Source organism: Triturus cristatus, chromosome 11 (genome assembly GCF_964204655.1).
Source record: "Triturus cristatus chromosome 11, aTriCri1.1, whole genome shotgun sequence".
Taxonomy (NCBI): domain Eukaryota; kingdom Metazoa; phylum Chordata; class Amphibia; order Caudata; family Salamandridae; genus Triturus; species Triturus cristatus.
The window spans coordinates 1150122468-1150145668 of record NC_140594.1 but is presented as its reverse complement, the minus strand read 5'-3'; the positions used below and the strand labels follow the sequence as shown (position 1 = coordinate 1150145668).

Genomic DNA, 23201 nt, shown 5'->3' with positions numbered 1-23201 from the left:
AAGGGGACACCTTGTGCCCCTTGTCGGCCAAAAATTTTAAAACCGTCAGTGACGCTTTTTCACATTCAGGTTCGCTTCGAGCGGTGATCAGCAGATCATCGACATATTGAAGCAAGGCAGTGTTAACTGGCATGTGGATACTGTCAAGTTCTCGTTTCAGTGCTTGGCTATAGATGCTGGGGCTTTCTGTAAATCCTTGAGGTGCGCGTGTGAATTTAAAACTTCGTCCATTTAAACTGAATCCGAACAAATATTGACTTTCCGGATCAATTGGGACACTAAAGAAAGCATTCTTGAGATCAATTACAGTGAAGAACGTTGCTTCTGAGTCAATAGCTGTGAGTAATGAAGAGATATCTGGGACCACAGGGTATTGTGGTACAATACATTTATTTAATTCGCGCAGATCAATAACTAATCTATATACTGGTGGAGCTTTTGGATCCGTTCTTTTAAGAATCGGAATTATCGGAGAATTACATACATTGGAGTCGGTTTCGACAACCACTCCTTGTGCAATAAGCTCGTCAATGATTTGCAGTAAAGCCACTACAGCATCTGGTGGTAACTTGTATTGTCGTATTCGTGGTAGTACTATTCCTGATTTCAGTGTAACTCGATATGGTGTAATATTCATGCAACCAACATCAGTGGGGCCTTGTGCCCATAAATGTGTAGGTAAATTCTGCAGTCGGTGATCCATGTCTCTGGATACGTAGTGACCTTTAAAGTCACGTAAAAATAGTCGTACTCCTTCCGGAGAACAACATATTATAGCTCCTAGAGCTTTCAATGTCTTTATGCCTAACAAGTTTTCTGGGCATGATTTAGTAAGCAATAAATCTGTAGTACGTGTCAATGGACCGACTGTAAGTGGAAGAGGTTGTGTTACGTCATTAATTATAGGTTTTCCTGAGAATCCAAGGGAAATATTCTGTGAGCCTGAGAGGGGTGCCCCTGGAACTTCACTACGTCTTATAGTTGTTCTGCTTGCCCCTGTATCAAGTAAAAACTTTCTGTCTTCCCCTAATAATTTGCTATGTACATAAGGTCCCTCTTGGTCTACAGGAACCTCAATAAGGGGTAAGCCAACTTCCCTCTCTAGGCTATCTCATGAGTATCGCTGATAATCGGGATAATCTGCTTGTGCATACTGATACATCTGTTGTGTCGTTGCTTGTGTTGCAGCAATAGGCTGCGCTTGTGGTGGTGCTATAGTCTGTTGTGGAGCTCCATGTTGCGGAGCTAATTGTTGCGGAGCTAACCTATGTGGTGCATGCTGAGGTATTTGTTGTTGATTCTGATCCTGTCTAGGTGGACGTGGTCTCTCATGCGTTCTACCTGTAGCAATATTATGTTTCAGGACTGGACAATCGTGTATATAATGACCTGGTTGTTTACAATAGTTGCATGTCCCTTTCGTAGGACCTGAGGAATCACCCTTTTGATGACTATCGGCTGGAACTGACTGTGCAACAAGCATTTTCATTTTTGTATCTTTCATACGTCTTTGTTCGTGTTCTTGTTCTTCTCTAATTCTATTGTGATGATATTGTAACATCTGTAGCATCTGTGATGGGGTATTACCTTGCCAGGTACTTTCGAATTTCAATACTCTATTCTTAACTTGTATCAGAGAATTTTCAACTAATTTTGTCACAAACAGATGTGGGTATGACTCACTACTGGCTTTTATGCCACTATTTATACCAAAACATTTTTCAAATCGGGAATAGAAATCACTAGTGTCTTCGTCTGGCTTTTGTTTACAGGCTGAGATTGCACCCCAGTCTTCCTTTTTCGTAGTTAATAAACGTGGCAATACCTGTATTAGTAATCCTGCTAGTGCTGTAGTCTTTTCCCCAAGCCCTGCTCCTGCAGCTCGGGCCTTTTCTTTGTTTTCTAATGCTGTCCAATCTATCTTTTGGTCTCCCACCTCCCATTCTTTTTCTTTGAGTTTTTCATAAACACCTGCGGGTAATAGGACTTTTAATATTTTCATAATATCGGGGTAGGTATACTCTCCCATGAGTAACATGTCTTTTATCTCACGGTGGAAACCTGCTGGATCTTTGTCATGACTGGGTACTACTTTCTTCATTTCTAATAATTCTAATTTAGTTATAGGTGTGTACACAAATACGCGTGTAAAATTATCACCGGCACCTCTAATTGGGTGTACTTCGCGTAACGGGTTCTGTCTATCTATGTGATACATTTTTCTTCCCATTATGGGAACTGGAACGTGTTCTGGGCATACGAAATTTAAATATTGGTTTCGGGATTCTAGTATTTCTTTAATCAAATCAGTACCTGACCCTTTCCATATGTTCGTGAGTAGTTCTGTCAATATGTCAGGTAAGGGTCCTGGATCGGAGTGTTGGCTTTTATATAATATAAGGAGGTGTTGAATCATGTATATACTAGCTAAACGCTGTTCATATGGGTCTAGATTCAGAAACGTGTGTGCAAGTACATCATCATTGTATTCGCCGGGACTGTCAGCCCATTGTACTGCTGACCTGGCTAATTCTTGTTCGTCCATGGAATCGAGCATGTGGTACGCCCTTCGATCTCGGAGTAATTTATCAGCGGCTTGGAATAGGTGTTCAGGGGATTTTGTATTTAGCATAGGGTTTGGAAATTGTCTATTACATTCTGAACGTATTGGACGTATTGGGTCGTTAAAACCTCTGGTATTATTATGGGGTCTTCCTCTACCTACATAAGCTATCGTTTCTACTTGCTCTGACTCTTGCTCCTCCTCTTCTCTGTTTAGGTTAGCGGCGTCTACCTCTAATCTTTCTTCGTGTATTCGTTCTACTTCTTTGCGGATCTTTCGGTACATAGCGACTATACATAACTGTTTATCATGTCTCCCTTCTGATATATGCTGACCCCAAGTGACAAGTTTTTGCATTTCTTCCGGATTTACCCCAGGCCGGTCTTGATTTCTAATTACACAGTTTATGAGGAAACGTAACAGTTGTCCCTGTACCTCCGCTTTCTGGTACTCCATGGCTCTGCTAATACTTTCAGGACTTCGCCCTGACTGGACAAAGTGATACATATTTTCTAAATGTGTAGTCATTCCTGGTAGCTTCGTTAAATATATTGCAGCTCGTCGAATACGTAATGATGACAGCAGCATTTCGTCCCGTTTACCGGGCACAGGATCATATCTAGAAGTTACTTAAGCATGTCGGGAGTTGCTAGTTTGGGTGTACGTTGGAGGGCTAAATCTCTAAGAGTCTGTTTATTTTGCGGCGGAGTGGCAAACATGTCTGTCGTACCTCCTGTAGCACCGTCTGAGGTGCTAGGCACGAAAGGATTCGTTGGGCGTAGGATGGAGATTGTAGATGCGGGAAAAACTGTAGAAACGGACGGGTCCGTTGGAACTTGTGTAGGAGTTTGTAATTGCGGGGGTACAGACGGATGCTCTTGGTGTTGAACACCATCGGCAAGCGATGTGGGTGGTATGGCATTAGCATACTCGGGAGCTGCATCATCTAAATAGGAGGAAAGAAAAACGTCCTTTGCTGTTTTGGGATGTGATTTGGGATGTGCTTTTATCGGAAACAATGGAGGTGGCAAATCTTTTGGTATTTCCGGAGTAGCCTTAGGTAACCCTTCGGCCAGAAGTGGATACATACCATTCATAAGGGCGTTTCTTTGTCTATCTACTTGTTCTGATTTTACTCGGGTACCTTCCTCAAGTAATAGATTTTCTCGTGTTTTATTTGAATTCTCTCTACCTTTCTCTTCCTGTCTGAGTGCTTTTTCTGTACGTCTGTATGATTCTTTACGCCATAATTCAATGGCATCTTTCTGTGACTGTCTGGCTTTCTTTTTCCATAATTCTTCTTCTACTCTCATGATGCAATCTGCATCCCAGGTCCCCGCTGCGGGCCATCTCTGACTCTCTGGTAATTCTTTGGTGTAGTCCACCCATAAATCAAGAAATAATACGGCATCTAGACCATGCTTATGATACATAAAGTATCCTGGAGTATCCCTAGGTGGAATGGGAACAGCTTCTTCGAGTACACCTTTTCTAGTTTTGATCTGTCTTAGTTTCGAAAAGAGCGGCATTTTTTAGATCTTGTTTCTAGAACACACTTTATACAAGAAAACACAATAATGAACAGTCATTCACACCACAATATATAGAACGTATTAAAACATTTAACGCTTAACAGTTTTACGAACAATGATAACTAATAGAAAACTAGTTACTGACATTATACTGACACTAGATAATACTTATTTATATGCAAGACATACTATATTACTATATATACTGCTAAACAGTACAGATACACTGCTGAAACAGTGCAGACCGGATTTGTGTACCCAAACCCGTCTTGACCGGCACAGACTATGTGCACGTAAAATGCCTCCCCGGTAATGGTACTCACCGGGTAGCTCGGAACGGAAGGCCTCGGAACGGAACTGAAACTGGACCGGACTGGACTCGACTCGACTGGACTCGGAACTTCGGAACTCGGTGGGACTCTGTATACCTCGGATCTTGCTCTCTCAGCTAGGCTCTGGTCGGGATACTTCGCACTTCTCACCGCCTCGTCTGGGTGTTGATCGCAGCCTCAGTCGTCCCCGCTTGGCCGGAGGGAGATACAGGAAATCCTGCAGGTACGCGTTTTTGTCCGTTCAGCTGTGGCAGGAGACCGGGCCTGCAACGCACCGCCGGCGCGTGAGATGAGAAAGTGTCCCTGTTCGGGCGCCAATTTATGTGGTAAATATTTCGTTACCGGTACTATTTTTTATGCGGTAAAGTCTATCATGAATAACTCAGTAAATATAAGAGGCAGAATCCATGGTATTAGAGGTTTAAAAATGCTTTATTCCTATAAAAAGGAAGACAATTCGAATTGTGGGCCTTCTGTTCCATCACCACGAAAGTTCAGGAAGGAAGGGGGCATATATTATTAACAGATAGGCAGTTTTATAGAAAATACATTACAGTGAAACAGATGCAAGAGGCGTAACAGCTGATAAAAGGTGCATACGTAGCTAATAGAGGGCGTAATTCAAGAAACGTCATTAAACATGATGTCACAAGTGGGTGGATCCATAAAAGAATCCTGCAATGTCAGCAGAAATGTTTGGCAAAGATGCGCACGCAGCCGCATGACGTGTGATTGACGTGCAACTAGAGAGTGAAGGGGACTTGACATTTAGCTCTACATGTGGAGACAGAAGTCTGGGGTTATGTCAACCTAATTCCAAATCATATCTAATATCCTATGTTTAAAGAACTGTGTTATCCAAAAGGAAAGGTCTCTTAGGATAGAATCTTATTCTATACTGACTATACTGACTGTTAGTGCGTGTACAAGCGTCTAAGTGTCTACACTAGATGCGAGGGGGTAGGAATATTCCATGGTAACGGGGCTATGAATTACTTGCATGAGGACAGCGAGGCCTGGCCCCTTTGCATGGTAGCTGGAGGAATGTTTACCTAAACTACTAGATAGGAATGCATCGGATGAGGAGCGAAGGAGATAATCTCGAAGGTGAAATACAGTTTTTGGCAGGCGACAGGCTGGATCAGGCACCGTTAGCCGCGCAAGGAGTAAGACAAAGTTCATGGTCACAGATGCAGGCTCAGACTGGAGCTTTCAGAGGCAGAAGGCAGGAAAAGGCTTGATGACAGAATTCGGGCCTACTCGCCTGAATCTGTGAAATGTGGAAAGTGAACCACATAAAGTCGGTGGCCTTTCATACTTAGGAATGGAATATCTGACCCATTCATGGCGGATCTGAAAGAGGACATGTTGACGGTGGACGCACATATATTTGCGTCTTCAGAACTGGAGCAGGAGGGAACATACATGTACTTATAGCATGCACATGGAGCCGTTGGGGTCTACGATAGGGGACATAACTGATCACAAAATTCATATTTCCTCAGTATAGAGACCATTGACCGATAATTCTGAAAGTATGGCCCGGGGCCGCATGCGGCCCTCCTGACCTTTAAAAGTGGCCCCCTGCCCTACGGCAGTACTGGGCTGCTGTTTGGTCGCATCAGCACTAACATTAAAAAGATGTTAAATAAACAGGCAAGTATTCATTTACGGGTTAATTGTTATAAAGGAAAGGAAGTAACTAAGGAGCCCTCACCGCTTAACTTAGGAACACCTTCAATCTTAAAGACATCTTGCAGCAAAGGTGTACAAATACGATCCAGTCTCTTTAAAATTCGAAAAATGTATGTCATTAACAAGCAGAACCGCTTCACCTAGGAACATCAGATCATATCAGTGTATTGAGAAGTATTTAATTTTTTATGATAGTTTTCAAGCATGAATTTAGAGACATAGGGGCATATTAGCAAGGGCGTGAGATAAATATCGCTAATCGCGCTTAGCGCATATGTTTTTTATCGCCGTCTATCGCTGGATCCTATTGCGGAGATAGCAGGTTATTACCAACGTATATCTCCAATGCGATAAAAGATCCAGCGATAGCGGCGAAATCCACCAAAAACACAAGTAAAACAGCAATAATACTTTTATCGCTAACGTAAAGCTTGCTAATAGGCAGGGGTGGATTCAGCCTTAGAATCCACCCCCATTGAGGATAATGGGTAAGTCAGGGTTTTAGCAGGTATAAAAATTCCTGCGATAACCCCAGTTAGCGCGACTTTTGTCATCGCTAGCCGGGGCCTCATTGCTAATAGGCCTTGGGTTTGTTAGAGGCTGTTTCCTTGGTCTTTTGGTCAGTTACGCCTACTTTGCGTGTCATTAGCGATGAATATCGCTGACATGCAAAGCGGCCCACAAAACGGTCGCTTTCGCCAGAAAGCTGTCGCTAACAGCCGTTAGCGACAGCTTGCTGATAGGGCGATTAAAATATCGCCGCTTTAGCAGCAAAAAGTGTTGCTAAAGCGGCGAAGACACCCTTGCTAATATGCCCCATAATTCTTTCCGCCATCCTGTCAACAATGCCAATAGTGAGCTAAGAGGCAAGCTAGTTTAGCTTTGAGTGGCCCAAGTTCCTATTATAAATTAGCAGCATTAAAGTTTAATAATTCATACACAGGAGAAGGTTTTTACAGTGCACATCCTCAAGTCATTTATTTCGAGGGCCTCTTATATGTCATAATGAAGAAAAAGGAGGGTAAGTGAAATAAATCAATTGCCTAAGATCACACAATTTGGTCAATTTGGGAAGCCGAGATTAATCCCAGATTTTTTGGTTTCACGTTGTGCAGTTCAACCACTTTATGGATATACTTTGCTTGCTCTACATCCACCTTAATGCCAACCCCGATCCAACTTTCAAACCACCACCACCATCCCCCCTCCCGCCACCCTGCTGGCCTCAATGTGACCCTCACTCACATCACAGATAAACTTTTTTGTCCCTAGTAAGGTGTTCCTGAGAACCCATGCTATCTACTAACAATAAAGGACAGGGATTTGCACCAAGAAGAAATGCCTCTTTGAAGAAGGCGTTAAAAAGAGAAAGGGTTTTATTTCCCCTAACTTTTGCCATTTTGCATGTGTGCTTCACTGTAGAGCACATATCCGGGGTGGGAAACACTTTCAAGTTCACGTAGGCATAATATTCTTTGCTGGAAGGGAACCCTTCCAATACAAATCCTATGCTAGACTCTCGCAGACTATGGTGCAATACAGTGCGCGTGGTGCTCTCGCCATCTCACGCAACGTTGATTGCTGCACTGCGTTGTGTGACATGTTCGGTAAATATATGCCTGTGATTGCCAGTACCTGTATCCTTACAGGTGGCTACATTCATTTGCTGTGCTCTAAGAGAGCATGGCACAGACTTCCAAGAGCATCAGAGGAAATCAGAATTTCCTCCTATGGGGGCCATGCTGTTAAAGATAAATCAATGAAATGTATATACGTGTATTAGCATAGAGAGTTTAGCTGCAGCTTGTCATCCTCACCTATGAACATTAGAGCACACCTAATTTAAAGCATTTTGCCTAAGCAACCAACGGCCATTATATATTATAATTTTGCAACTTCTTCACATTCGCCAGGGGAAGTAGCAGGACGGCATTCAAAATTGTTGTTACAGAAAAAACACGCTTACTGTTGTCAACACAAAGATGACATAAATACTGCTCAGTACTGTGGTACGAGTTAACAGAATTTTTAAAACATAGGGGCAGATTACAAGAAAGTGATGCAACTGTAGAGATGCATCACTTTCCCTGCGCCACCCTGAGATACCCTTGCCCCACCATGGATGCGCCATATTTACTATACGGCGCACCATGGTGCCAGGATTGACAGATGCGTCAGAAATTCTGACGTATCTGCTGGGACAAAATTCACACATTGCTGGAGTCGGGTCACAAGCACGACTAAACTGCAGCAATGCATTTTGAAGCCTCTTCCCGCTACACTGCGTCACTCCTTATGCCTGCTTCAAGCAGGCGTAAGGTTTTGACACATAGGCGTCCTAGAAGTGATGCAGTGAAATCTTGTAGATTTCACTACGTCACTTTTACAAGGCTTCCCTGCGTGGGAACGCCCATCCTGCATACATTATACCTGACGCAGGTATAATGTGACGCAGGGCTTTACTATGTGACGCATCTCCCTAGATGCATCACGTTGTAAATTGGCCGCATTTTTTACGCAGCCTCTTAGTCACAAAAGTGAAACAACGGCGGCGTAAAAGTGTCCCCAGGGGCGCATAAATCTGCCCCATAGTGTTTTTTTACTGCTATATTTTGTCTGAAACCATTTGCTCACACACTGTTGCACGTGCATAAAAGATGTGGGATGCTCAGGTCTAGTTAAAAAGCACCTCTTTTGGGTAGAGAGCAGTAGAGATGGACGGCCTTCATATGATGGAGATTCATGTACCTCACTGTTGAATAGTTTACTTCTGTGACCCATGTTCTGATGATGTGCACGTGCAGTTCAGCTGGTGCCAGAGAACTTTCTGTCTGTCTAATCATTTCCTGTGATATTTGCATGTGTCCACTGATAAAAAACTCCACCATTTCTCAGTTCCATCGTATGCACTTGTTATCACTGTGTCACCTCACAGATTATATGCTGAGTCTGATGGAAATGAGGTAAGCTGAATGTCTTATTGGTCTTTGATAGGTAATGGGGCAGACTGTGCTGATGTGGATGAGTGCCTGAATAATCCATGCCATCAAGATGCAACCTGCACTAACACCTTTGGAAGTTACACGTGCACATGTAAAGCTGGATTCCAAGGTAAACCAGATTAGCCTTTGTTTCTTTGTGTGCTATCCCATCTACATTTGTACATTGAGGTTCATTATCGGCTTCTGTGGGTCTGATCAAATAAGGGAATCAAACGTATGGAATGTCTTCTTCTGAGTTTGTGAGCAGGCAGAACTGTAGCATGTTCAAACCTAAACTTTGTATTTTGAGCAACAATTGGAAAGTCTTAAAAAGAAGCAAGAAGAACCCAAACCCCATACACTTTAAAATTAATTAAGAGCAGCACCTATATTTTAACAAATCCACACAAATCCGTTTTCTCTGAGATTTCAGGTTCATTTACAATAATGAACAGGCTCTTGTATTCACACACAGAAGGTTCAATTTGCATGCCTTGCTCCGAAATATTGACATAGAAGCACTGAGGGCAACATCACATCCAGAGCTTTTCTTAGTATTTGTCACTGCTACTCTGAAATGGGGTGAATAATCCCCCGATCCAAGGGCTTTACAGCCAAAAACACTCAACAACACACAGTTATTTGAATCCCAATATCCTACGTACTTAATTCAAACTACATGTCCAGAACAGACAATGATTAAAGGGGATCCATCAGGAGCACAAAAAGAACCAGATTTGTATCCCATTTTGGGATCTGCAGGGGATACCTAATAAGCAGAAACGGAACCCGATTCAGATCCTGGTAAGCTTCTGCAGGAGATCCGGCATGAGCACAAACAGACCCTCGGGTATAAGAGCTAGGCACATGTCTGACAGGGGATTTAGATGATTATCTGGGCTCTGAGCTGGAGACAGAAGAGTTTATGCATGTATGGTAGTAACGCAAACCTGTTCTTTGGGAAAAACCATCTTCAGCGGCTTTTCAATGTTGGCGCATAACAAACACAATGTGATATCTTCATCAACTTATCCTATTTCACAAAAAGAGCTTATTAACCTCAATGCAAAAAATTAACCACAGCAACAAATGAATAAAATGTTGGGTTTTTCCTATTTATAGTCCACTTAAGCTGGCACAAATAATCTTGGTTGGTGTAGACTGAGAGGGCCTTTCATATCTCAAGAGGGGTCCAGTGTTAAGGATTAGTGACAGCTACATTTGAAACACATCAGTTCTTGGCCACATAAAAATTTCCGGTACATCCACCCTTGTTTGACCACAGTCTGTGGTTAAATGTGACATAAAGCGGTTGAGTTACATGTCAGAATATTGAGGACAACAATATTAGGATGCATATATACTGAGGACATATATTCAAGTTAAGTAAGTCAATCTATATAATCCATGTACTCTTACCTTTACGCACATGGTGATAGCCTATTTAGCCCACTAAGGGCCTCATTTACAAAATGTTGCCATAGTGCAGCGCCACAAGCCTTTTAGCTGTGCTGCCCTACGGCAAACGAAAAGGGGAGGAATGCACCATATCTATGTGATACGTCACATTCCTGTCCTATTCCCCTGCGCTGGTGCACAACTGGCTACCATGCGCCAATACAGGCACCCTTGTGTTACGTAGGAACACCCACCATAATGCCCATGGCGCGCCTCTCTATCGCAGGGTGAGCCAAGGCAGCGACTTGCACTGTGTCACCTCACTCCATTTCTACAAGGCCATAAAAAGCCGTGTAGGATGGCCCTACAGTGTGCGCCGCTGGACCATCACTAGAAGTGACAGTCTGGCAACGCACATGGCCTTGTAAATGAGGCTCTTCATGTTTCAGTAATAAAATCTTGATATTGCGGTACAAAAGAATGGTGCTAGTAGTTCAGCCTGATCATCCATTGAACCAACCACGTGTGGAGACAGACGAGTTCTTTTAAAGTTCAATTCTTGTAGCTAATTGTCAGTCTGACAGCCACAGCTGTCCTTTGCTCATTGGCTTTGGAAAATCTCCCAAACCTGCTGATTTCTGGGCAAAGTTATGCAAAAACTGCCTCCAAGTCTCGCTCCCTGTGGAAGTGGGTTCCTGCCCAATGATCCGTGTGGACCAGAAGATGACCAGATTATGTTGGTGCCCTCAGTAACCTGCAGCCAGTACCTAGTGTTACAACTCCCTCCCCCACTGTGTCCTTTGTACTCTGGTGTGGTTACTGCTAAGCAAGTCGAAGTGTTTGTTTGGTCCAGAATTACTTCAGTTCACGCAACACAGCGATGCACGAGATTCTGCAGAGCCGGTTTGCGAGAATTTTTAATTTACACATCGCAGCATCTGATTTACAGTGGGATTTCAAGGATGCGATGATGTCGCAACACATAAGGTTCACGCATCAAGGCCTCAAGGAGGCCGTCACAGGACGCATCATCACGCGCCTGATTCACACGCTTCTTCGTGGATAACCATATAAAGAATTGATACTTCACGCTCTTCATCTTACTCATTTTCAGCATTTGGGGAACCTAGCACTGCAGCTCTCCATCCGGTGTCAAACCATCAATGCCCTGAAGAAGTTCATTCCTTAATGAACGAAACGCGTTGGCTGGAGCTCATGTTGTCTGATGATGTTTAAAATAAAGGATTGCCTTACATAAAGGAATTTGTTAGTCTTACTTATTGGAAAAGTCACTTTTGTAGTACGCCTCTCCACGCTCGTACGGTAGCTTAGTGGGTATGAATTTATGGATGTCCAAGGGGCTTATTTACAAACCTCTTGTGCCGCCGTTATCAGTGTTTTGCTCACGTCACCATTTTGTGCCAGGCATTTGATTGATGCTGTGATTTTTTGTTTGTGATGCTTTGTGTTGTGACGCACTTCTTTGCACTGCACAAGCACTTGCGCAGAAGTGCAGTAAGTTTGCACCTCTGTTTATGTCGATGTCCTTTGGTACCGTGATATCCTGGTACTTTTGTGCTGCTCAGTGTTTGTGGATATTTCTGTTCTCAGTGGTAAAAAGATTGTTTTTTCACCAGAGATATAATCATAACTTAAAATGTTAGCAATACATATGATGTTGTTTTTCAGGAGATGGAAATTCCTGCTGCCCTTCCCTGTGTCTGCCACACTACTGCAGAAATGGGGGGACTTGCACGCAGTCCCTCTCGGATTGTGGTCAGACATGCACATGTGCCCCCGGGTACCAGGGGCCAACATGCGGTTCAGCAAGTGACAGTTTTGTGCCTGTGGCCATTCGAGGTAAGAGCAAGTGCCTTGTTCGACATCTTGTCTGTTGCTCTAGAAGGTTTCACACACATCTAATCATCTTGTTTCCTGCATCCTCAGATCTGCCAAAGAGAACCGTCCATCTAGGACTGGAGGCAGCTTTGAATTTCAGCAGCTCAGACGCAGATGCCAAGGTTTGCAGTTTTCATCCTTATCATTAAAGTGTGCAGGTTCACCAAGAATTTTGACTGATGCATTGACCTGAGCGTGACTGCCCAGCCAGGGCAAGGGCAAATTGAGTTAGGGGGTAGGTTAGCAAAGTTGTCAAAGTTAGGAGGACTCGGACACCATGTGTGGCTGCACCAGTGGCCTGATCTCTCCTACCTCATAAGGTCATAGTTTACCAACACCTCAGGGAGTCCATGATGCATAATAAATTCACCATCCCAATGTTTCCTCTATGGAGTTCGGAATTTCTCTGGAAATCGGTGTTTCTGGACTGATGCCAATCTTGAAGTCCAGCATATTTTACTGCAACCTTATTCCACCAACTATTAAAGAGTAATGCCATATGCTGTAGTACAGTATATTTAGGAATATCAATTTTGTCATTGATTCTGTTTTTTGTCAAATTGGGAAATTTGAAGAGACTCAAACTGAGGGCTATTGTGGGCTAAAAAGGTCGCAGCTGCATTTAGGTCACACATAATATCTTCCAAGATGTGAGTACGATGACTCAGAAGGGACAATAAATTAAGGTCAAGATTATGAGCTGTACAGTGCAGACGTGCTGGAATTACCATTTTTAGAGAATCTCAGAATCTGGAAGGTAATTACATCTCAGCATCATTTCATTTACAGGTTTTCGCATCCCCCATATGGGTAATAACACATGGACCTGGAATTACAGGTCTTTTTCCACATTCGGATCTAGGGACAATTTAGCTCCCACTAACCATCTGCTCTAAGTAGATAGTAATTCGGAGCTGGGCTTTGTAGTGAGATCTGTGGTAGGGGTGGGTTGAGTGTTGGTAAACAGTGGAGGCGGTGCCCAGGCACAGGAGAGCATTCCGTGTAGGTAGGGATCAGGCTGTGCTTGTGCCTGTAGACCCTGTTGAATCTTCACTTAATCTTACTGGTTGGCTTTTCTGGTTGGTAGAATCGTGCATGATGTTGCCCACCTGGCAAATCCTGCGTTAGCACCACAAGAACCATTTTAATTAGGCAGAGTGGTATCTCTGCTGTGGACACCATTCTGCTTGTCTCATAATCAGACTCTAGGCATATCATGATATTTCTCCAGTTAAAGAGTCTGTCAACACCGAGTTCCCACTTTAGAGGTGGTGGCACCTGTGGCTAATTAAACCCACACCCTAAGTTTAGAGTAAAATCGGAGTCACTGGATGAATGCAGGTGGTGCTTCTCTGTAAAATACCCAGGGAAAACATGTAGGAATTGAGCAGGTAAATCCAATACCAATTTGCCATTTCCCAAAATCTTGAAAAATCCCTATTCAGTTCAAGCTCAAAAACACTTTATTCAGATACCGTCATATCCATAAAAGCACAACAAACATAACAATTTTAAAAATACACAATAGGGAATCACAAAAAAAACACTGGTAATATACATAAATATATATAGTAAATCCCTATTATTCCCTCCTCCTGGAATTACCTAGACCACGATGAACAGTAACTTTGGTGAAAAAATCAGGATTATTTTGGCCCACTCATACATAATCTCAGTGACACTTTAATAACTGTGTCGTCCTGCTTTTTGGCATGCAACACTTTTCCATGCTTCTCTCAGTGCAGAAGTCCCACTACGTTTACCAGAGTGAGAACCTGACATACTGTCTTCAGAATGAAAGGACGTGGTTGTGGGTTGAAGTTTGAACTACAGAATGTTTGTGCTTTCAAAATATCGAGGACTAAAATATCAAGAAGGTAAGTGCATATATAGATTTACCAATTTTATTTCCCCATCCAAGTACCTTGACAATTACCTACTGGCAGTCCCCAGTAGGCAGTTATTGTTAGTCCTTACTTTCCATAGGAGAAGAGTTTTTTGTTTTGCTAATAACTTTGACGCCGTTTGAAGAATATTGACAAACTTTTTAAAAATAGTTTACCACTTTTTTCTGCTGCTGTGTGTAACATTTCGGTGTGATTCGTGAAGTGGGGGCCAAGAACAAATGAGTGGTCCCAAAACACGTTTCCCCATGTAATTTCCCATCAGGATTTTAGTCAAGACTACAGCCCGAACGAATAGGATGAATTACACCAAATTTGGCAGAAAGCTAGATCTTGGCCCAGAAAGAGTATTTTTTGTAATATGGTGTAAAGAAAATAGATTTATGTATATCTAGAGACTCAGAACCATCGCAGATCCACCACGGTGGATCCACATATCCACGCGCCATCAGCAGTGCCATAATTGGTTGGTCCGCCACCCGAAAGGAAATTTGCGCCCACCATTTTGTATATCGGGACTCTGTCCCGGGGGGCAAAAATTACTGATGAAATTCAATGAACGGGTCAGGGTTGCGCCTTTACCAAGAAGCCCTGTTAATTACCCAACATACTACATTAGTCATGACATATTCTATGTCATCATTGATATTATCGCTGCAATATTTGCAGTCAAATTATTGATGAGAAAACTGTGCACTGTGGGGGTCTTAGTTATATTTACCTTATGGCACGAGTTAACATTACTTGAGATCACTATAACGGCCACATTTCTGTGGTTTTGCGTGTGTAAAATCAGAACCTAACTATAACGTCTCTGTAACCTTTGTGTGTTTTTTGTGAATTTATATATATCATCATGGTACGGACCTGTGGAGTTAAGGAAAGCAAGCCTATACTTACTTATAAATACTCACCTTCTCAATATGTTCATACTCAATACAGTGTCCACGATATCCTGGTAGCACAATATTCTCGAGTCACTATTAAGGTGAAATGCCAAGGTCACACTACGAACTGTTATAGAATGGGAAGCCCAAGCATCTTCTACTGATGCAGAGAGACCGCTGGGTGTTGCTGTGCTTCATGCAGATAAATTGCAGTTAACAGTACCGGTTACATAAACAGTGGCAAGATTATCATTCAATTCATTGTCTTTAGGCAAATTAGGTGTGCAGACCGGTGGATCCTCTTGAGGCCCAGTATCAAATCATATTCTCCCTTTATACAATACAAATTCATTTAAGAACCATCCAGAGCCTTCCTGAGAGTAGAGGTCGGGTGTAATTGATTGTATATACAATAAACCCTTCATTTGCTCCTTTAAAGCTCTCTACCTTTCATCAGCTCTTGGACATATGTCATCGCCTGGTCTAGATTCAGTAGGGGCTGTGCAAATGATTTTTGGTATCCATCACTGGCTACAGAACTAGAGCATTTGTCCATCTCCTTTGAGTGCCATGATGCACTGCATGGAAGCGAGACTTATCCAGTATTGGGGTATCTTTCATAGATTCACATGCCTGAATCATTCCCCGTCGCCGAGGCGGGAGTCCCAGGTAAATAAAGAAGTAGTGCCAAAAATGTTAGTAGTAGTAGTAGGCCCAAAGAAAAGGCCTACAGCCTATATCTTAGCAGCCTATCTACCTCATTATGTAAAAGAACCAAGAATTTTGGTAACAACCAATCAGACACCAGCACCCTTCTAGAACCCGCTCAGCAGAGCCAGTTCTCCTCAGATTTTCACCGCACGTCGTGTGGAAGGGATTCTCCCTGAGTGCCACTCAGTTTTCAACTTTCTTCAGCATGTCTGATAAGAAGGCCTTGTTTAAGTCCTGCAGAACCTGCGCCAGGAAGTGAGTCCATGTTGATGATCAACATTTGGACTGCATCTACTGCCTCTACCCCAAACATGAGGCAAAAGATTGCAAGATTTGCCGCACCTTCCCTACCAAGACTCTTAGGGATAGGGAGGCGAGAGTGCTGCTGTGGCTTAAATCCTCTTCGGCTGAGGAGGATAACAGAGCCTCTACTTCTAGCAAGAGAGCTAGATCACATGACAGCTCTTCCAGTGAAGGGAAGAAACGCCTTAAATCTTCCCATTCTACTTCTGATTCTGTTCAGAGGAGTCCCATAATTTCCTCTGAATCAGCGCACTCTCCTCAGGATTCTGCTGTCAAGGACTCTAAGACGCAAACTGTGAGTAAAAGCCTTTCAAAATCTCTGGCTTACTCTCTGTCTACGATTTCTGTCACCTCTTCTGCTCCTTCATTGACGGAAACCATCTCGACGACGGCCATTACCTCTCCTATTCTGTCGACGAGGATTACTATCCTGTCAAAAAAGCCCATCGTCGAGGTATCGTCGACGAAGTCCTCGTCGACGAAGCCAGCATCGAAAACCATACCGACGACGACGCCGTCGACGAAGCTTAGAAGTGTCGACGAAGATCTCGTCGTCGAAGGTCCCGTCGACGACGATTCCACAAGCAAAAAGCCTGTCGACGCCGAGCCCGTCGACGAAGAGCTCGTCGACGAAGATCCCATCGACGATAGCCCCGTCGACGTCGGCCACGTCGACGATGACCTCGTCGACGATGGACACTAAAAGCCTATTAACATCAAAAGTATCCACATCTACTACGATGCCAGGAGATTTACCTGTTCAGTCTTCGACATTTACAATGGCGCCCGCTCATTCCACTCCTATTTCCACCAGGAGTTTTCAACTGAAGACTTTTCAAAGGCATGATTGTAGCGATATTTCACCGCTTACTCCCTCACATCTCCTAGAAACATACGTTCAGGGTGAGGATGATGACTATGAGGATGACGAGGACGAGGGGCCCTTTGGAATTGCTCACCATCCTTCTGAACTGCACATCAAGTGTCAAGATGACGATGAGGAGGACAATTATCAGGAGCATTACTATCAAGAAAATATTGCCGTCCCGCATCATAGACCTTACTACAAACAACCTCGTCAAAGTGAGATGTCACATCTGCCTCCGACTCTGATTCAAGACCTGCAAGCCATGCTTGCAGATTATAAACAGCGTTTTCCACCACAGCCAGTCATTCCACAGGTTCCGCTAACTGCGCCGCAGCTGGACCCATTGCCCTTGCCTGAGGATCCAGTCCCAACACCTCAACTGCCTGATCCTCCACAGGACCCACGTCAGGCTAAAGATTCAACCTCCGACGAAGAATTCGAAGAGGGTGAACTACCAGATCCAGCAGATCCTTGGGATTCATATATAATCCCTATGCCTTCGCCACCTACCCCTCTACTATCTGATTCGCCCCCAGAGGATATAGGGGGATTTCATAACCTTATGCAGCGGGCTGTGACTAGGTTCCACTTGCCGGTTACCATTGAACAGTCCGACTGTTTTCTTCATGATTTTAAGAAGGAGTCAAGGAAGATCACAAGAGCTATCCCAATCATTGACTACATTTGGAAGGAAGGAGTCAAAATTATGAAAAACCCTGCATCAGTGCCAGCGGTGCTTCCACTGATAGACAAAAAATTCCGTGCTCCGGCCAATAGTCCTTCCTGTCTCATTGGCCATCCTCGGCCAGATTCGGTTATCTCACAGGCAGCCCAACAAAAATCTAAGAATCCGGCAGCACCTATTACTACACCGCTGGATAGGGAGGGGCGACGCCTGGATTTAATTGGCAAGAAATTTTCCACAATGGCAGCTGCATCCATCAGGGCAGCCAACTCGTTAGCGATAATAGGGCGTTATGACCGCCAGATGTGGTCAGAAATGGCAAGCTTTATTGAGCTCATTCCAGAGGACAACAGACAAGACGCTCGGAAGGTTTTGTTGGAGGGTGAGCGTGCAGCATCCGAGACTATCGACTGCGCTCTGGATATTGTAAATACTAATTTTCGCCAGTTGGCTGGGGCAGCTGTTCTCAGACGCCAGGGTTGGCTTAAGGCCACCACCTTCAGACCAGGAGTCCAAACAAAAATATTGGATATGGCCTATGATGGCAAATCGTTGTTTGGAAAGCATATAGATGATGCACTCCAAGCAATAAAGACCGATACCGATACCGCAAGATCCTTGGGCTCCTTGCAGTACAAACGCGGTACCTTTAGAGGAGCAAGAGGCCGTGGTTTTTCATCCAGAGGAGGGTATGACACCCAACAGAATAGGTACCAGCCTCAATATCGACAATCCTATCAGTCTTCGTACAGTAAACCAACACGTCTGGTTTCTCTTGTCAAGGCGAACAAAAAAGGTCGCAGAATCAAGGAAGAGACACCACAAGGAAGCAATGATTTCTGCAGGGCGCCTTCCACTCCTTTTCCCCTCCCTGTGGGTGCGAAAATTTCAACTTTTGTGAACAAGTGGCAAGAAATTACGTCGGACCAGTGGGTTCTGGACCTGGTTCGCAATGGTCATACCTTAGAGTTTGTCACCAAGCTACCCAACACACCACCCAAGGGACCCCCTCCCCCTCGTCTTCACTTACTATTCAAAGAAGCTTTAACAATGCTCCTCAAGAATGCAATTGAGAAGGTTCCCGCACTTCAAAAGGGGACGGGTTTCTATTCCCGCTTTTTTCTCATCAAGAAGAAATCAGGGGAGTGGCGTCCAATCTTAGACCTTCGCAATCTGAACAGATTCCTCAAGAAGCAGGGATTTTGCATGGTCACTCTGGCAGAAATTCTAGGTTGTCTCAACGAGGGAGATTTTCTAGCTTCTTTGGATATGGAAGACGCTTACTTTCACATCCCAATACATCCGAAGCATCGCAAGTATCTTTGCTTCAGAGTGGCTGGCGCCCATTATCAGTTCAAAGTGCTCCCGTTTGGGCAAAAATCTGCCCCAAGGATATTTACATGCCTAGCTCCCGTGGCAGCAGCGTTACGATCCCAAGGAATCCAAGTCTTCCCGTATTTGGACGACTGGTTACTAAAAGGTCCTTCTGAAAGCTCAGTCAAGACTGCCGTGACAACATCTCTTCGTCTGTTCCACTCTCTGGGGGTTACGGTGAACAGGAGCAAATCTCAATTACACCCAAGGCAGGTCCTACCTTTTCTGGGAGCTCTGCTAGATACCGTCCACTGCAAGGCATTCTTATCTCACAAACGGCAGGTTCGGCTTAAAAAATTAGCAATCCTGATTTCCAAAAGAAGGTCAGTTTCTGTCCGGATGTTCGCGTCGCTCCTAGGGATGTGCTCCTCTGCAATACACCTCGTCCCTCTGGCACGGCTTCGGATGCGACCCTTGCAGGAGGAGTTACACCTTCAGTGGCAGCAGGCTCTGGGTTCCTTCGACGACATCCTCAGAGTCACTCTAGGCATGAAGAGCGCTCTAGGTTGGTGGTCCCACATATCCAACTTAGCAGAAGGGCTCACTTTCATACAGAAGGTTCCAGACTTTGTCCTTACTACGGATGCTTCCATGGAACGATGGGGAGGTCATCTCCAAGACTTACAGATACAGGGGAAATGGTCTCCAGAGTACAAGAACAAGCACATCAACAGTCTAGAATTGCGAGCAATTTTCCTTTCTCTGCAAGCTTTCCTTCCAAGGATTGCAGGTTCTTCGGTTGTGGTTCGGACCGACAACACCACCAGCATGTTTTATGTGAACAAGCAAGGAAGGACAAGATCAGATACTCTATCCACAGAGGCTCAGGAGTTGTGGGAATGGGTCACACTCCACAACATAACAATCAGAGCAGAACATGTCAGGGGTCTCTGCAATACATTAGCGGACACGCTCAGCAGATCCCAATCGGATTGCCACGAATGGGAGCTAGAGCAAGCTCAAGTGCTCAGACTATTCAGAGCTTGGGGCACACCAACACTGGATTTGTTTGCCACAAAAGAAAACAAGAAATGCCGCTTTTATGCCAGCAGATACCCTCAACAGGGGTCAAGGGGGAATGCCCTGTCCATGCGATGGTCAGGGATTTGTGCTTACGCTTTTCCCCCATACCTCTAATACCGAGAGTCATACGCAAGATGAAGTTGGAGGGCTGTCGACTCATCTTGATTGCACCCAGATGGCCACGCCAGTACTGGTTTCAGGAGCTTCAATTATTATCCCAGGACCAGCCGATCCGTCTTCTCCCGACGCCCACAATGCTGTCAAGGAACTGAGGTCAGGTTCTCCACCCAGACCCTCAGTCCCTACATTTACACGCATGGCTCCTGACTTCTTAGAATTTAAGGACCTGGATATCCCTCAAGACTGTAGGGATATATTAACAAAATCACGAGCTCACAGCACGATAAAAACTTACCATCTAAAATGGAAACGGTTTTGCTGTTGGTGTGAAACAAACCACGTTCACCCGGTGGAAGCTCCTGCAGAACAGATCCTCCCTTATTTGTTACATCTGGCAAGATCTGGGCTTTCTTTCCCTTCAGTCAAATTCCATTTAGCTGCACTTTCCAGATTCAGAAAGGGTGCTCATGGCTCTTCTCTGTGTTCATCCTCTTTAATTAAGCAGTTTATGAAAGGGCTGTTCTGGGAGTTTCCTCCGATCAGACTTCCGCCACCGGAGTGGGAACTCAACACAGTCTTAATGCAATTTAGGGGTGGGCGACAATTTCCGTTCCGCTCGCGGAAATTGCGACATTTCGACATTTTCGCGTTCCGCGCGGAACGCGAAAATGTCGAAACTTCCACGATCTGCGGCCGGAACGGACATATGCAGGTGCAGGACAGGATTCATTCTGGCACGATGCTCCTGTCACAAAAATTAAACCTCAACAGGAAGCACTTACAGATATAAATAAAGCAGGGGACTTAGTTGAAGCTCAAATTCAGTAACACATTAATCAGCACAAAACATTCGGGAGCTAGTTCGAGGCTGGGCAGGTGTGCTTTTCTCCCCACATCTACCGTCAAAAATTAGCTGTGATCCTTGATGGAGCAATGTGCATCCACGACTTTCTCGAGCTCAATCCCCGTGTAGCTCCTGACGCCAGGAGGTTCTGTCTCCTCATCTGCTGCTCTGATCGGTCTCTGGCCCTTTATAAACAAGAGGCATGTGAACTGCGATGGACAGCTGACTCGAGGGACCCCGGGGCCCGTCGGCGTGGTGACAACGTTAGAGACACACATGGTCACTGTAGACAACTCTTCTGGCCCTTTACGCAGCTGTAGTGTGGGAAAAGCACTAAACATTTACCCAACGAGGTAGCACTTACTGATTAGCCAGTAGAAAGTACTCCAGTTGAGTAGAGGTATTGCACAAAACGGTGGCATCTTCTTGGGTAAATATGCAGGGTAGGATTCATTCTGGCACGATGCTCCTGTCACAAAAATTAAACCTAAACAGGAAGCACTTACAGATATAAATAAAGCAGGTGCCCGAGTTGGAGCTCAAATTCAGTAATGCATTAATCAGCACAAAACATTCGGGAGCTAGGTCGAGGCTGGGCAGGTGTGCTTTTCTCCCCACATCTACCGTCAAAAATTAGCTGTGATCCTTGATGGAGCTCTGTGCATCCACGACTTTCTCGAGCGCAATCCCCGTGTAGCTCCTGACGCCAGGAGGTTCTGTCTCCTCATCTGCTGCTCTGATCGGTCTCTGCCCTTTATGCAGCTGTAGTGTGGGAAAAGCACTATACATTTACCCAACGAGGTAGCACTTACTGATTAGCCAGTAGAAAGTACTCCAGTTGAGTAGAGGTATTGCACAAAACGGTGGCAATATGCAGGGCAGGATTCATTCTGGCACGATGCTCCTGTCACAAAAATGAAACCCCAACAGGAATTCAGTAACGCTTTAATTCAGCACACAAAAATCTCCGCGATCACGAGAAATTTTGCATGATCGCGGAGATTTTTTGCCGTTTCGCGATAATTTGCGAAAGGCACTTTCGCAAATTCTGCCCACCCCTAATGCAATTAATGAAGCACCCATTCGAGCCTATCCACAAGGCTGATCTCAAATTCCTTACCTGGAAAGTTGCCTTACTTCTGGCCTTAACATCAGCTAGACGAGTGAGTGAAATTCAGGCGTTCACTGTAAAGGAACCTTTTCTACACTTCACTCAAGACTACGTGCACCTCCAAACTAATCCGACTTTTATCCCTAAGGTGCCGTCACAGTTTCATCTTAATGAACCGGTGAAGTTAAAAACTTTCTTTCCTAACCCATCTACTCCAGTGGAGCGAGCCTTACATTCTCTCGATATCAAGAGATGTCTCAAATTCTATCTTCAAAAAACAAAGAACCTTAGAAAGTCCGACCAATTGTTCGTGGCTTATGGTCAAACTACCCTGGGAAAGGCAGTGACAAAATCCACCATTGCCAGATGGATAGCATCAACAATCCTTTTCTGCCATGACAAAGCTCACAGGCCGTTGTTACGGAAACCCAAGGCCCATTCCACGAGAACAGTAGCAGCGTCTACAGCATTGTTTGCTGGAGTGACTCTGGAGAATATCTGCCGTGCTGCAACATGGAAAAATGTCCACACTTTTACGAGACATTACTGCCTCCAATCTACGCATCAAGACGATTCAGCAGTCGGACAAGCTGTCCTGCGTCATCTTTTCCTTTGAGATAATTTCAGGTACCTTTTTTCATACTTTTCACATGTAATATGTTGATATCTTTTAGTATGACAATGCAATGTTTTACAATGATGAATTGTTGCATTTTTTCAAGGTTATTGCATTACATGCTGTTTTCTCTTGGTAGCTTGCATGTTTCGAATTTTAAGATTGTTTTTCTTATATCTCTTGTCAACGAGTTGTGGATGTAATTGGGGAGTATCAGCACTAGTCTCCCACCATCCGCAAACGACTGTATACTTGGTATACTGCTCGCTATTCTGATTCAGGCATGTGAATCTATGAAAGATACCCCAATACTGGATAAGAAAACAAGTTACTTACAAGTAACTACAGTTATCCA

The 23201-nt window shown here is 44.3% G+C and overlaps 1 protein-coding gene across 1 annotated transcript in view; it reads left to right on the top strand.

The window, feature by feature from the left end:
- Positions 1-23201, top strand: part of LOC146788619 (uncharacterized) — a 1185638-nt gene that overhangs the window by 1064376 nt on the left and 98061 nt on the right. Inside the window, exons 59-61 of the mRNA XM_085635786.1 lie at positions 9117-9233; positions 12191-12361; positions 12449-12522. Of these exons, the coding sequence (XP_085491912.1) occupies positions 9117-9233; positions 12191-12361; positions 12449-12522 (362 nt within the window). The remainder of the gene's footprint in view (positions 1-9116; positions 9234-12190; positions 12362-12448; positions 12523-23201) is intronic.